The sequence below is a fragment of the Numida meleagris genome, chromosome 5 (assembly GCF_002078875.1).
Source record: "Numida meleagris isolate 19003 breed g44 Domestic line chromosome 5, NumMel1.0, whole genome shotgun sequence".
In the NCBI taxonomy this organism is placed as follows: domain Eukaryota; kingdom Metazoa; phylum Chordata; class Aves; order Galliformes; family Numididae; genus Numida; species Numida meleagris.
Genome location: NC_034413.1, coordinates 26,264,667 through 26,276,945, shown reverse-complemented (window position 1 = coordinate 26,276,945; position 12,279 = coordinate 26,264,667). Strand labels below are relative to the sequence as shown.

General features: G+C 37.8%; 1 protein-coding gene across 5 annotated transcripts in view; it reads left to right on the top strand.

The window, feature by feature from the left end:
• The window catches only part of OGDHL (oxoglutarate dehydrogenase-like), a 53,701-nt gene that overhangs the window by 27,743 nt on the left and 13,679 nt on the right, over nt 1-12,279 (top strand). For all 5 annotated transcript variants that reach the window (XM_021399912.1, XM_021399913.1, XM_021399910.1 and 2 more), the window contains 4 exons: nt 260-362; nt 964-1,092; nt 3,559-3,709; nt 6,802-6,929. In XM_021399912.1, the coding sequence (XP_021255587.1) occupies nt 260-362; nt 964-1,092; nt 3,559-3,709; nt 6,802-6,929 (511 nt within the window). The remainder of the gene's footprint in view (nt 1-259; nt 363-963; nt 1,093-3,558; nt 3,710-6,801; nt 6,930-12,279) is intronic.

Here is a 12,279-nt window from a genome sequence, read left to right as displayed (position 1 = left end):
TTCTTCAGTTCTGTCTTATAAGAGTACTGCTTGCCACTTGGTCTCTTGGTCCTCTCCTCTGTAACATCTGTCCAGTAAACTAAATAATTTATTCAGAATTATGTGGATAAGCATTTTTCTAGAAGACAATTTGGTCCTAGATAAAATGAAATTGTTTCCGTAATGTTAACTAAATTTTGTTCTGGAGGTAAATAACTGAAGGGTAGGCGTCATCTGTAAGATACAAGAATGTTTTAAAAAGAATGTTCTTGTTCTACAGGAAGAAATTGCAAAGTATGATAGAATATGTGAAGAAGCATATACTAGATCTAAGGATAATAAGATTCTACACATTAAACACTGGCTTGATTCACCTTGGCCTGGTAAGGACTGTCCTTTCATATATCGTAGTGTTAATATGATTGTGTTTTTGTTTTGATTCCTAAGTCTGGAATTCTTGAATGTTTTATCAGCCAGTATTTCTTTTAAATAAACCTTTGGTTTTCCCATGTTAACAGTAAATAAAAACATTCTGCCGGGTCAACTTGAAAGGGGGTGCTTTCTTAAAAAGAAATGCGGAAAGTAAGATGTGACTTTTAAAAACCCCTCTTTTCAGTTCACTAGGAAAGTGTTTTTCTTATACTATTTTTCTTGTTCCTTTGGGAAGAAGAAATATGTCTCATGCTCTTTTTTTGGAGGGATTTAAGTGCCATAGGCATTTTATTGTCTACCTCTGCCCACACAGTTGGACCTCATTCACAGGAAGCGAAAGTAGAAATAAAGCAGGTCGTCTTGTGCCGTCAAGATAAATGTTGTTGTCGTGCAGCAAATGGGAATATGGTTGTCTCCCTTTGAAAGGTGAAGAACAGGTTTAGGCTGTTACTTAGAATGTCCATTAACCGTTGTGAGTTTATGAATAAATTATATAAAGTGTAGAATTCTCTTTATCAGTCCCTGAGCACCTCACTAGATCTTTACTTCCAGGATTCTTTAACATGGATGGAGAACCCAAGAGCATGTCCTGTCCTCCAACTGGCATTTCAGAAGACCTGCTTACTCACATTGGCAATGTGGCTAGTTCAGTGCCAGTCAAAGACTTCAAAATACATGCAGGTCAGCTGGAATCTTTGTTTCTTCTAGTGGCTGTATTTCTTGCTCAGATTTTGTTTTTCTGCTAATGAGTTGCTATTGGGTGTTTCCCAAAGAGGAAAATGTCTGTGACTTTTATTTCACCTCTTCTACCCTATGGGCAAGAAGAATGTGACAGTTAAGGTTCTCACTGCTTGTTCTTGTTCTTTGTGTCACACCGCTTCTGTTCCCTACCTCCTTAAAATAGATTTCTCTCTGAGGGAGGTAAAACTCTTTGTAATGTTAAGCTAGTAATCCTTTAATTTGTCAAGTCCTTGTGGAAAAATGCTGCCTCTGTGCAGCATATTGGTGAGACTTACTGGGAAGTAAGGTACCCATCTCAGAAAGCACTATTCGTGTTTTAACAGATGCTGAAAGCAGTGTTAATTTGAGGTTCACTTAAGACACTTTGCTTGTTGTTAGACAATTTTCTGCTCAGAAATATAGCTTGATCTTTTCAGACCTGGCAACACTGTTGATATTCTTTGAGAATAATTTTAGTGCAGCTGAATGAACTCTGTGTGGGCAAATTCAGACACAGGTTTCCATTCAACTTAGCATTTAGTGTTGATCGCATAAATCTAGCTTCTTCTCAAAAAGTCTTAACTCTTGGTCTGATGGATTTTGGTTCTGAATTTAGCATCTATTGTAGTAAAAAGCTAAATGTGCCTGTTAGACTGGGGAGCTCCTGGCATTGTGTCAAACTTCTGAGTAAATTCTTCCACTTCCTGGTCAGGTTGAAGTCCAGCAGCTCTACAGGGAGCAAAGACATGCTCATTCTCTGGGGAAACGTGGAACTGCTTTGATTAGGGATCTTTCTTTTATTGGCTAGAGAATGTGGGACTGTACTTAGGATTAGGAGAAAGAGCTACTTTTTTTTTTTTCTGGGCAAAATCTCTGGATGATCTTTCATCTCTAGAATCACCCATTGAGGAATGAAGTGCCTGCTCAAGATGTTTCACGTGTTTATGTTCCTCTGGAGTAATTAAACATGGCTACTAGTAATGATAATAGGGCATTACTGGTTATCAACTGCAAGCTTATTGAGCAGATACAACTAAAGATGAATTTTAAAACTCTTCTACATATTTGCGCACTTTGTTGGTGATGCTATAATTTTAAACTTTAGTCAGCCAATAAAATTTAGTATTAGGCATTCCAACTAAAAAGGCAGCCTCTCTTTATTAACTCGACCTTGACAGTAAGTAGTATTTGCCATTATAAGATAGATTTATACTTCTTGAGAGGGAAGTATTACACTTGGGCAAATAATTCTCTAACTTTGGTCTCTTAGATTCTTTTACACAGTTTAAAAGGCCACAAGAGGGAAAAAAAAAAAAAAAGAGCACCTTCAAAGTACTTTGGCCTTCCACTAGAAAAAAATAACAGTTTAATATCTCCCCGTCTTTCCAGAAAAAGTGGAAGATGATTTTGTTTTCTCAAATGTTTAGTATATTCCGTGGAAGAGACATTTTTCAAGATTTTCTTGTTAAAATAGAGACAATTTCTAAGAGAGTAGTTTTACATGGAGAGGAAGCAGAGTGATTTTTGTAAAGATTGGAAAAGTAACAAAGGGAAGAATGGGAAAATAGCAAATAGAATAGCTTGCCAAAAGCATCAGTGCAGATGTGCAAATAAGTGTGAAGTGACACTGAATTCACTAGGCTTATATAGCCTCAGCTGGAAGCACCTGTATGCATCTTCAAAGGGTATTTTATTTCCATTAAGAATTACAGTGTTGCAGCTTGTATTTTGGCTCACCAAGGAACAATCTTCGCTTGTAAAAAACAAAACAACAGTAAAAAAAAACAGCAAAACAAACAAAAAACCTACCCCAAAACCAACCATTCCTTATCAACTGAAATTCCTTTGGCAGCTACTACAATTTCCTATTTATTTGATGTTCATCATATTGATTAATTTTGCCTGTTTCTTTCTTTGTAGTACCTCCAGAATCCTATGAGACAAATGTCAAGGAAATATGAGAGTGGGAAAGAGAGAAGAACCCAATAAATGACATTTTCAGTCTTTTACAAAACAGTACTTTGTGGTAGAAATGGGAAGATAAATGTTTAGGAAGAAGTATCTGACCATGAGACATTGTAGTTATCCTCGGTAGTTTCTAGCAACCAATCTAATTTTCTTCTGCTAGAACAAGGTCCGAACAATGTACAAACCTTTGCCTAGGGAACAAGTTATTTTACTTTGCTAGCAGTTCAGACCTAGGAGAACTAATATGGTCTACAAAGTAAATCTGGGTTTAACTTAGCTGCAGCTATTCTGCATTTCATGAAGACAGTGGATCAGCAACTAAGACTAAAGGCAGCAATGTGATCTTGATGAGTTCTCCTCTTGCTGGATTTTGTAGCCAGTGGGGAAAATGGTGAATGCAATGTGAATGTCAAATATCTCTGAAGTAGATCCATTGATTTCTGATCTTTATTCTAATAGGACTCTCCCGGATTTTGAGGGCCCGCTTGGAAATGACGAAGAATAGGGTTGTTGACTGGGCCTTGGCAGAATACATGGCTTTTGGCTCTTTTCTGAAAGAAGGGATTCATGTCCGACTGAGTGGACAAGATGTGGAGAGGGGTACTTTTAGGTGAGTACTGAGATAACCGTTAAAAGGTGTCCTCTGTTTCGAGAAACATGTTAGCAATTTTTAAGCAATATGCTCTTCTGAGGGAAGAGGGAAGCTGGGGCTATTCAACATCAGTCTTATGTCATAGATTCTAGCAGCTGATCTCCTGTGTCTGTAAATGGAGCATTTTAAAGAGTAGTATTTAAGGTAGGTAAATATTTTTAGATATTTTCTTCCTTATCTGACTGAAAGGCGGAAATTATTTCTTTCCACTTTTCAAGTGAAAATTCAGCTACAATCCACCTAATTGCTGAAAAGCAGGAGAAGGGCATTTGCTGCTACAAATTCTAAAGTCTTTAAATACCACCCTAGTAGTGGCTGCTTGAAACTCCACTATCCTGTGAACAAACATCTTGCCAGTTGGCAAGGTTCTTCTAAATGAAGCAAGATCCTTTGTACTGAGACCCTTAAAGACCGTGGAGCATGAATGAATGGTAAATCCCATCACTTGATGAAATATGTATAGATCTGTTGCCTCACCTGCCTCTCCATGGAGTAAAATCTTAATGATGTATTTAATTGAACCCTTTGATGCGAAGCCTGTTGCTGGGAGTGAGTTAACTAGCAGCTGCACTAAGCTTAATTGTGAATGCTTACAGGAAAAAAAGAAATCTTGGTGCCTAACTTCTGTCATGTAGTGCAGTGCAGTGTTCTGTTTCTGTGCTGAGCTTCATTTGGTATCCAGTCACTGGGCTACCTTTTTTTTTTGCTCACATTCTAATGGCAGTGTAACAAAATCCTTCAGACGAGACATCAAAACAAAGCTGAAAAGCTGGAGATTCCCCTCTCTCATCCTCCCAGTTTCTCATCATCCTTGATTTCAGTACCAGGGTCTTGTAAATGGCAAGCACCTCCTGGGAGAGGAACACACATGCTTATTGTTCAGCAAGCTAACTACCTAATTCTGGTGCTTAGTTGAGTCTGACACACACCTATAGACTTGCCTAAAGAAGACTGATTCTCTGTGAATACCAGTTTTCTAACTGGTGGAAGAGGATTTTCCAGACCTGTTGTCCAGATTTTCTCAGTGTTTAAGATGAAAATAGTTGTTGAGCTCACACAAATATAGAGAAAACAAAAAACAAACGTTACAAATAAAAAGCTATTTTCACTGACAAAGACTACTTGAAAATCTACCTGGTTTTATTCTTCAGCCTTTAAAAAAGAATTAAAAAGATATTCGTATAATGAGCCTTGATTCTATACCAGTCTGATGTCAGCAAACTGACAACTGACTGTGTTACAACAGCAAAATCTGACTTGCGTGTCTGTGTACGAGGGCTGCTCTGAAAGTATTGCCTCCTATTTTATTATGTTGGCCCACAATGTCAGAGGCAGATGGTGGTGGTATGGCAGTGGATGTTGAACCTTCCCACCAACATTTGATTCCATTTTGTGGCTGTGAGACAGATGGCAGCAGAGGGGCAGTCTGACAAAAATGGCATCTGACATGAAGTGTGTATGAAGCAAACATGTGGAACTGAATTCCTCCATATGGAAAAAATGGCACCCATTGATATTCATTGATGCTTGCTGAATGTTTTAGAGTCCAAACAGTGGATGTGAACACCGTGAGGCTGTGGGTGGTGCATTTTTGCAGTGGTGACAGTGATATGAAATACAAGCTGTGTTATGGTTGGCCATGCACAGTTGTCACAACATGAAATGAAGAGCTCTCGTTCATCACTGCTGAAAATGCACAGCTGATGGTGGTCACTATGTTGAAAAACAGTGTTTTGTAGTTGAGAGTTTGCTCGCTCAAACAGTGTTGTTGAGCTATTTGTGTCTGTTGTCATTTCCATGGAAATAAATAAGGAAGTGTTACTTTCGGAGCAACCTGGCTATCCATCTATGCTCATTGTAATCAGCTTTTGCTGAGGAAATACAACTTCACATACAAGAAGCTTACTTCTTGGCTATGCTTTTTATCTTCATCTGAATGACAAAACCAAAACTATAGTTTCAAAATTATTTCTACTATAACAGCAGTTCTTGTGCATTTTTTCCTTTTTACCTCTTTCTCTGTGCTAATCTTCAGAGACGCTGTCTTTTCCTGGTCTTATTTTGTTGACTTCTAAATAGATTTCAGAGCTCTTTTGCTAGCATTCATTATAGCAAAGGGAAATACAAAAGGACTCAGTCTTTGGTTCAGTATTGGCAGCTATACAACACGCAGTAGTTGTTACTAGTATAATAACTGTCCTTCTGTTAGCAGTCATAAAGCTGGACATATTGGTGTGATTCACTCAGTTAATCTGCTCAGAGAGTTAATGGATTGCAGTAATTACTTCAGTCATCTCTGTTTTGTTAGTGCTCCTTAGTGCCCCATTCTAATGCTGATTAATGGTGTTCCAGAGAACTGTAAATGGTGTGAATGGAAATAGCAGGAAGGAAGATGAAACTGTTTCAAGTGTTGGTGCTCAGATTAGATTAGATTTTTTTTGTGTGAGAAAGGTAAACAATTGTCTTAAGGAAAATATTATTGGAGTTTTCCACGAGGGTGGATAAAATGTTCTAATGATATTTTTCCTTTTCATAGAATCATAGAATCATAGAATGAGCTAGGTTGGAAAAGACCTACAAGATCATCCAGTCCAACCATCCACCTACCACCAATATAACCCCACTAAACCATGTCTCTCAACACAGCATCTATAAATGTTTCTTGAACACCTCCAGGGACGGTGACTCAACCACATCCCTGGGCAGTCCATTGCAACCCATTCCTTTTGATTTCTGTCAGTCTAGAACATGGTATAACACCCCCCTGCCTCCACCTCGCCACCCTCTCTGTTCTGCTTGTGATGGTGTATTTTCAATTTTCTTGAATGCTTGAGAACAGTCTTGGGTAGTCAGTGAAAGTCCGTATGGTGCATTAATTATATTTAGACAATCATATTGCTAGATTTCAACCAAACCAGTGTGTTATCTAAACCAGAGATAACTATTGTTTGCATACTTTCTAGAACATAGCTTTGAAGGTTTATCTTTGAAAAGAGCATTGTTAAAACCTAAAGTTTTCTTAGCTAACAGATTTCAACAACTCTTTGCAGCCATCGCCATCATGTGCTTCATGATCAAGAAGTTGACAAAAGAACATGTGTTCCCATGAACCACCTCTGGGAGCAGCAGGCCCCCTATACTGTGTGCAACAGCTCCCTTTCCGAATATGGTGTCTTAGGTATGTCTCGGGGTAACTATCTGAGACTTGCTTATGTTTCAGTAGGTCTCAAGGTGTAGGAATTGATGACTGCTAATTTAGAGGATTTTTTTTCCAGATTTTGCTGTAAAGCAGTTAAGCTTCTTGGCCTACCAAGTTTTGCTTTGCTACTTGAGTTTGCCAACCTTCAGAACAAATAAATGGCTCCCTCTGCTAGTGACATATAAAAACAAACTTTGCTTTTGTTGTATTTCAATGTTACTGCATCCATATCAGTTTTGATTCAGTTGGGAGCAAGGAAGTATGAAACAGGGATGTAAAATTGAGTCTAAATGCTGATTTCCCCTCTGACCCTGCTCCCTGAAGGCATAACTCTACAATATATTTACCTTGTTCATTATCTTAAAGGGTTTGTAAAAATTGTTGTAATATAAGCTTTGAGCTTTTTTTTTTCCTCTACAGTGTGCTATGGTTGGTTCCTTGTTTCTAATTTTAGCATAAATTAAAGAAGAGATGGGAAAACTTCAAGTTTTTTTTTTTCTAATTTTTTTGAATATTTTGTCTCTGGTACGAGGCATTTGAATTTGTAGTTTCCAGTATGCTTTTAGTGCAAAACTTTCTACTTTTTTCCCAATGGTATGCCTGTTTGCTTACACTGCTTAGAACCTGTATGTACTTAAAAATTGTAAATTGGGAGACTGAAATAACTTTTGCTGGAAAGATTACACGATATGGTAGCATTGATCGTATTAGTATTCAACGGGGAATCACGTAGTAATGACAAAAGATGGATTTCATTGAGTAAGGGAGGTGCAAGACAATTAGATCTGAGCAAGGAAGAGTGTGTGGGAAAAGGCTGTGAAAGAGTTGTGTATGAAGCTAGTATCAAAGTTCTCCCTCTCAAGTTCTGGTATCTCTTAAGAAAGCATCTTCACTTTCCACATCCATTTGCTGTGGTTGATCTTGGCAGTGCCAGAACACGTACCTAATACTTCAACAAAAGTGGAGGAACTATCAGCAAAATTAAGAACATTTTGTAAAGCAGATATAAAAATCTAGCCTAGCCTTATTTGAATAGCTATACTGAATGTATTATATTGAGAAAACAAATTCTCACTACAGGTGGCATTAATCACAGCACAGTACGTTGTTGGTACTGGACAGACATTTTAATTTGTGAATGGATAACCTCCTTCTGATATGAGAAGGATGGCAAGAGGAATGTGGAACACAGAAAAAAATGGATCTAGTAACTTATAAAAAAGTTTAATTGATTCTATAGATAAAAAATGAAATACAATTTCATACCCATTTCATAACTAGTATGAATGAAAAAGATGAAACATTGTTATAAAGATGGTAATTCATAACTGCTTGCTGCAAGGTACCAGAAATATTTGACCACATAATCATTTTTTCATATGCTCCGTATTTCCTGTTGCTAATCATATCAAAATTAAAATCGTTTAAAACTGTAGGGTTGGAGCATGGACTGACAGTGAGATTTTAAGGTATTTTTCTTAGCTTGTAGGCAGAACTGGTGTGAGGAGAACTTTGTATCTCTTTAAGCTAGTATATAACATTTAAATGTAAACTAAAGGAGAGAATGCCAGAAAGGATGTGTACAAACATGAGAAGAATTTGGCATAGATAGAAAGCAAAAATTTAATTTCAGAAATTCTTTTTTTGATGTTGTTGTTTCCAATTTCCTACTGTTTCTCACAGTTTTGGCCAGGGGTTTCTTAATTTGAATGTGTTTGCAGTGTTGCTGCAGTTATTATGGGTAAGTGGGTGGTGGTTTGAGATAATGTATCCTAATTTGAAAGTGACAGGCATCCGAATATGATTGAAATGTGATTTTGTTCCAAACATTACACCTCAATTGATCGATCTAGGAAGCTTAGTGTTGATATGAAATGAAGGTTAATTCTTATTGCAAGAAATTTAAAACAGAGTTCAGGTTTGTTCCTACACTGAAAACAGGAGTATACTGTTTCTGTGCAGTTCCGCTTCAGGAGTTGTGATAAAAGGTTCCTAAAAGCTAACAGTACTGATATTTTTAATTGCTAAGAATTTTAAATCCCTCATGTATGAGATCTTTTCTAACAATAAAGGGCATTAATTTGACAGAAACAGTCGATAAGTGATGATTATTTTACTAAAACTGCTGTGTTTCTATGTTGAAATGAGTTTATAATTAAGTTTGTGCTCCCTTGCTAACTTTTGCATATCAGCCTTCTTGGATACATTTGCATTTGTGTATTGTATCCATACAGAGACAGTGTGAGATACGCAGTCAGTGTGTGAACATAGCTCCTCTGACTGAATGCTTAACTACAGGAGACATTAGAACTCTTATCCATCCAGCTGGCATCATCATTGTTTTAGTATCTGGAAGAGTGAGTGAATGTTTGCAGTTCAAGGAGTTGATTCTTCATGAGTAGTAAAACAAGGAGGAAAAAAAAAGACAATTTTTATTTTTCTCAGCCTGCTACTTCTGCTGTATAAGGGTGTTACACAGAAATAGTTTGCAGTTACTGTTGTAAAGTATTTGGAGGAGGATACAAAGCAAAATAAGTGCTAAGATTTTTATTTATGACTGTGTAAACATGCAGCACCTCAGAAGCATTTTGGGAATTCCCTTTGCTTCTATGAATTAAAGCTAAGTGAAAATTGACCTAATGGATTGAACAGCTCAGCATAATAAAACTGCAGATTATTTCCTTGGAAGGTGGGTAAGCCAAGAGCTGGCACCTGTTCAGAGCTGTGAGCTTTGCACCAAGTTACTGTTAAGTTGGTTAGGAACTCCTGGTGTGTAACCACTCCATTAAAAATAATACTCTAACAAGACTGTTCCCTCTTAGAATACAAAGGCAGTCTTGTTATAGCTCAAACAATTGCTTATGTTTTGTATACAGGAAGCAATGAAGTGTTTATATTGAGGCATTAAATCAGAGTATTTAACAACCTCTAAGAACTCGGTTAGACATCCTATGTCTACTGCATTTAGCTATCTCCAGATTATTACAGTTTAGTTGTGTGTATTACAATTTAGTTGTGTGTCCATTCATCTAGCTATATATTTTTCCTTTCATTGAAACTGAGTATCTGGGAGAATAAGCAATGGTTGTGTGAAGTCATTTAAGAAAAGAAGTTTGTCTGCATTTATTTACTAGTCAAGGTAGAAAAGCTGAACTAACAGGTGCTCTATATACTGCCTCTTCATCATTTTTAAAATGTGTGAGGATCTTCTCTCTTTCTGTACCACCCTCAGAATGACTTGTGTGTTGTTGATTCTCCATCCTGAACGAGCAGTTCTCTCTGGCAAGTTCATCACTGGCTTTGAGAGGTCTTGGGCTGTCATGTCCTGTACTGGGAACTTCCAGAGAACGTCCAAGCATGATAGGTTGGAACTAGTGCATAGCTCAGCACTGGTGTACAGCTTTGTCAGTGGGGAATTAATGTTTAAAATACAAGACAAAAGGAAAAGGACAATTATTGAACTTTTTTTTTTTTGCAATACACTGCTAGGATGAAATGTGTAATGTTACTGCTCATTCAGAACACCACATTTTTATGGTTAGGGCTAACAAATATTGTTGTCTGTCAGAAATGGTGTTGGGAAATAGGACAGTACGTAGAACCAAGGAACAGGTTCTCAACAGCACATACGTGGAGCTCCAAGGCATAAATCTTTCTGTTCTATGGAGACAGCCACCAGATAGGTATTAAATTTGTCCTGGACTGTGCTTATGTTTTGAAAGGGTAAGTGTACCTATGTTAGTCCCTGTGCTTGGATTTTGCAATAAACATAGCGAATACTCGTCTCCAAAACTTTCTACATTCTGCCATTTTATCCTTGCATTGACAAGCCATTTATGGCCATTAGTCATTCATGCCCTGAACCCTTTTGCAGTCATACTGAGTTAAGCTGCAGCCTTACTTATGTCAGCCAGAAAAGCTACAGTTCTTATGACAATGACGCAAAGTGCTAGGGGAAAAACACAGCATATTATGCTGTGTAAGCTGCCACTTTGCTTGAAACCACCTCTTTCTCTGCCAGAGTGACAAAAACAGTAAGGGAGCACAGCAGGAACTGGCCTAATAGAAACGAGCATTTCTGCTATGCCTGTCATCTAGGGACCTTAATTAACTTCAACAATTAAAACGTTAGTTTTGCAACCTTAGTCAAGTGCTGTATACTTTCCTTTTGTGTCTTCCTCTGTGTTCAGAAGATTACCAAACTGCTGTGTTGGATCCTCGTCCCCTGTGCCCTGATATGCTCCCAGCCCTGAGAGGCTGCTGGGAGTTCAGGACCTGGCTGGGGGCTCTCCACCACATTTTGGGTGGTGCAGATTCTTCACCTTTTCTTTTGTGAAAGCTGCATCCTGAGCCTGATTGTCTTGGCACTAGGTTTCCTCTTAGCTTAAACCTGTTCTCTGGGTGTCTAATTATATAAGAATTAATCCTTTACAATCACAAATTTTGCATAGGATTGTTAAGAAATGTTCAGTTCTGGGCTCTGCAGCCACAACAATACAAGTCACTGCTGCAGTTTTTTTTTAACTCTTTACTCTGGTCTGAAGTTAAGCCCTCTTAAAGGGCCTGAGTAGGATCCTGCAGTTCCCATCTCATCTTTAGAACTGTGAAGTCTTTCTAGCTCTACTCATCTTCCCTGACCTGGATCCATCTGGTACCCTAAAAAAATCCTTTTCAGGGAAAGCACTTCGCCCTGTCCTGAGCTGCTCATATTGCAGCTGTTTAGACATCTTTGCACCAATAATTTTTTATACCTGTATATTTAGCACTTTAGATCTTGCTCTCTTAATAGTTTTCAGCGTATACAGCTAGAAGTAGTAATTCTTGGCAAACTTCTTAGTGATTGCTAAAATTGTTGGTCAAAAGTCTTTAATGTTAAGAACTCTCATTGTAAGTTGCATGATGGAAAATGATTTCTGAGATACCAAGGATGTGAACATGTCTTTCAAGAAATAGTAGTCCTTGTGGCATTGATTTCAAAATATTAATCAGAAAGTATAGATTACATTTGGATATCCTTTCCCAACTATTTTTATGGCTGTCAGAAAGCTTGCAAAAGGTGTTGATGTTAGAACCACAGCTTTTAATGCAGCTTCACCTGGGACAGCCTCACCTTCTAGAGGTTATTAGCATGAAGTGAGCAACCAGATAGGTAGTGAGAAATGGCACTTCTTTTTCCATATGAAATGTTAGGGTTAATTTCACTATATGAAACAGAACTCTGTGTGTGCTTTGACCAAGTTTTGAATTCACATATAACTCCATACTCTTCTAAAAGCACTGCGTGGTTATTGATAATTTGAAGTCAGGACCTCAGATATTTCTTCTCTAA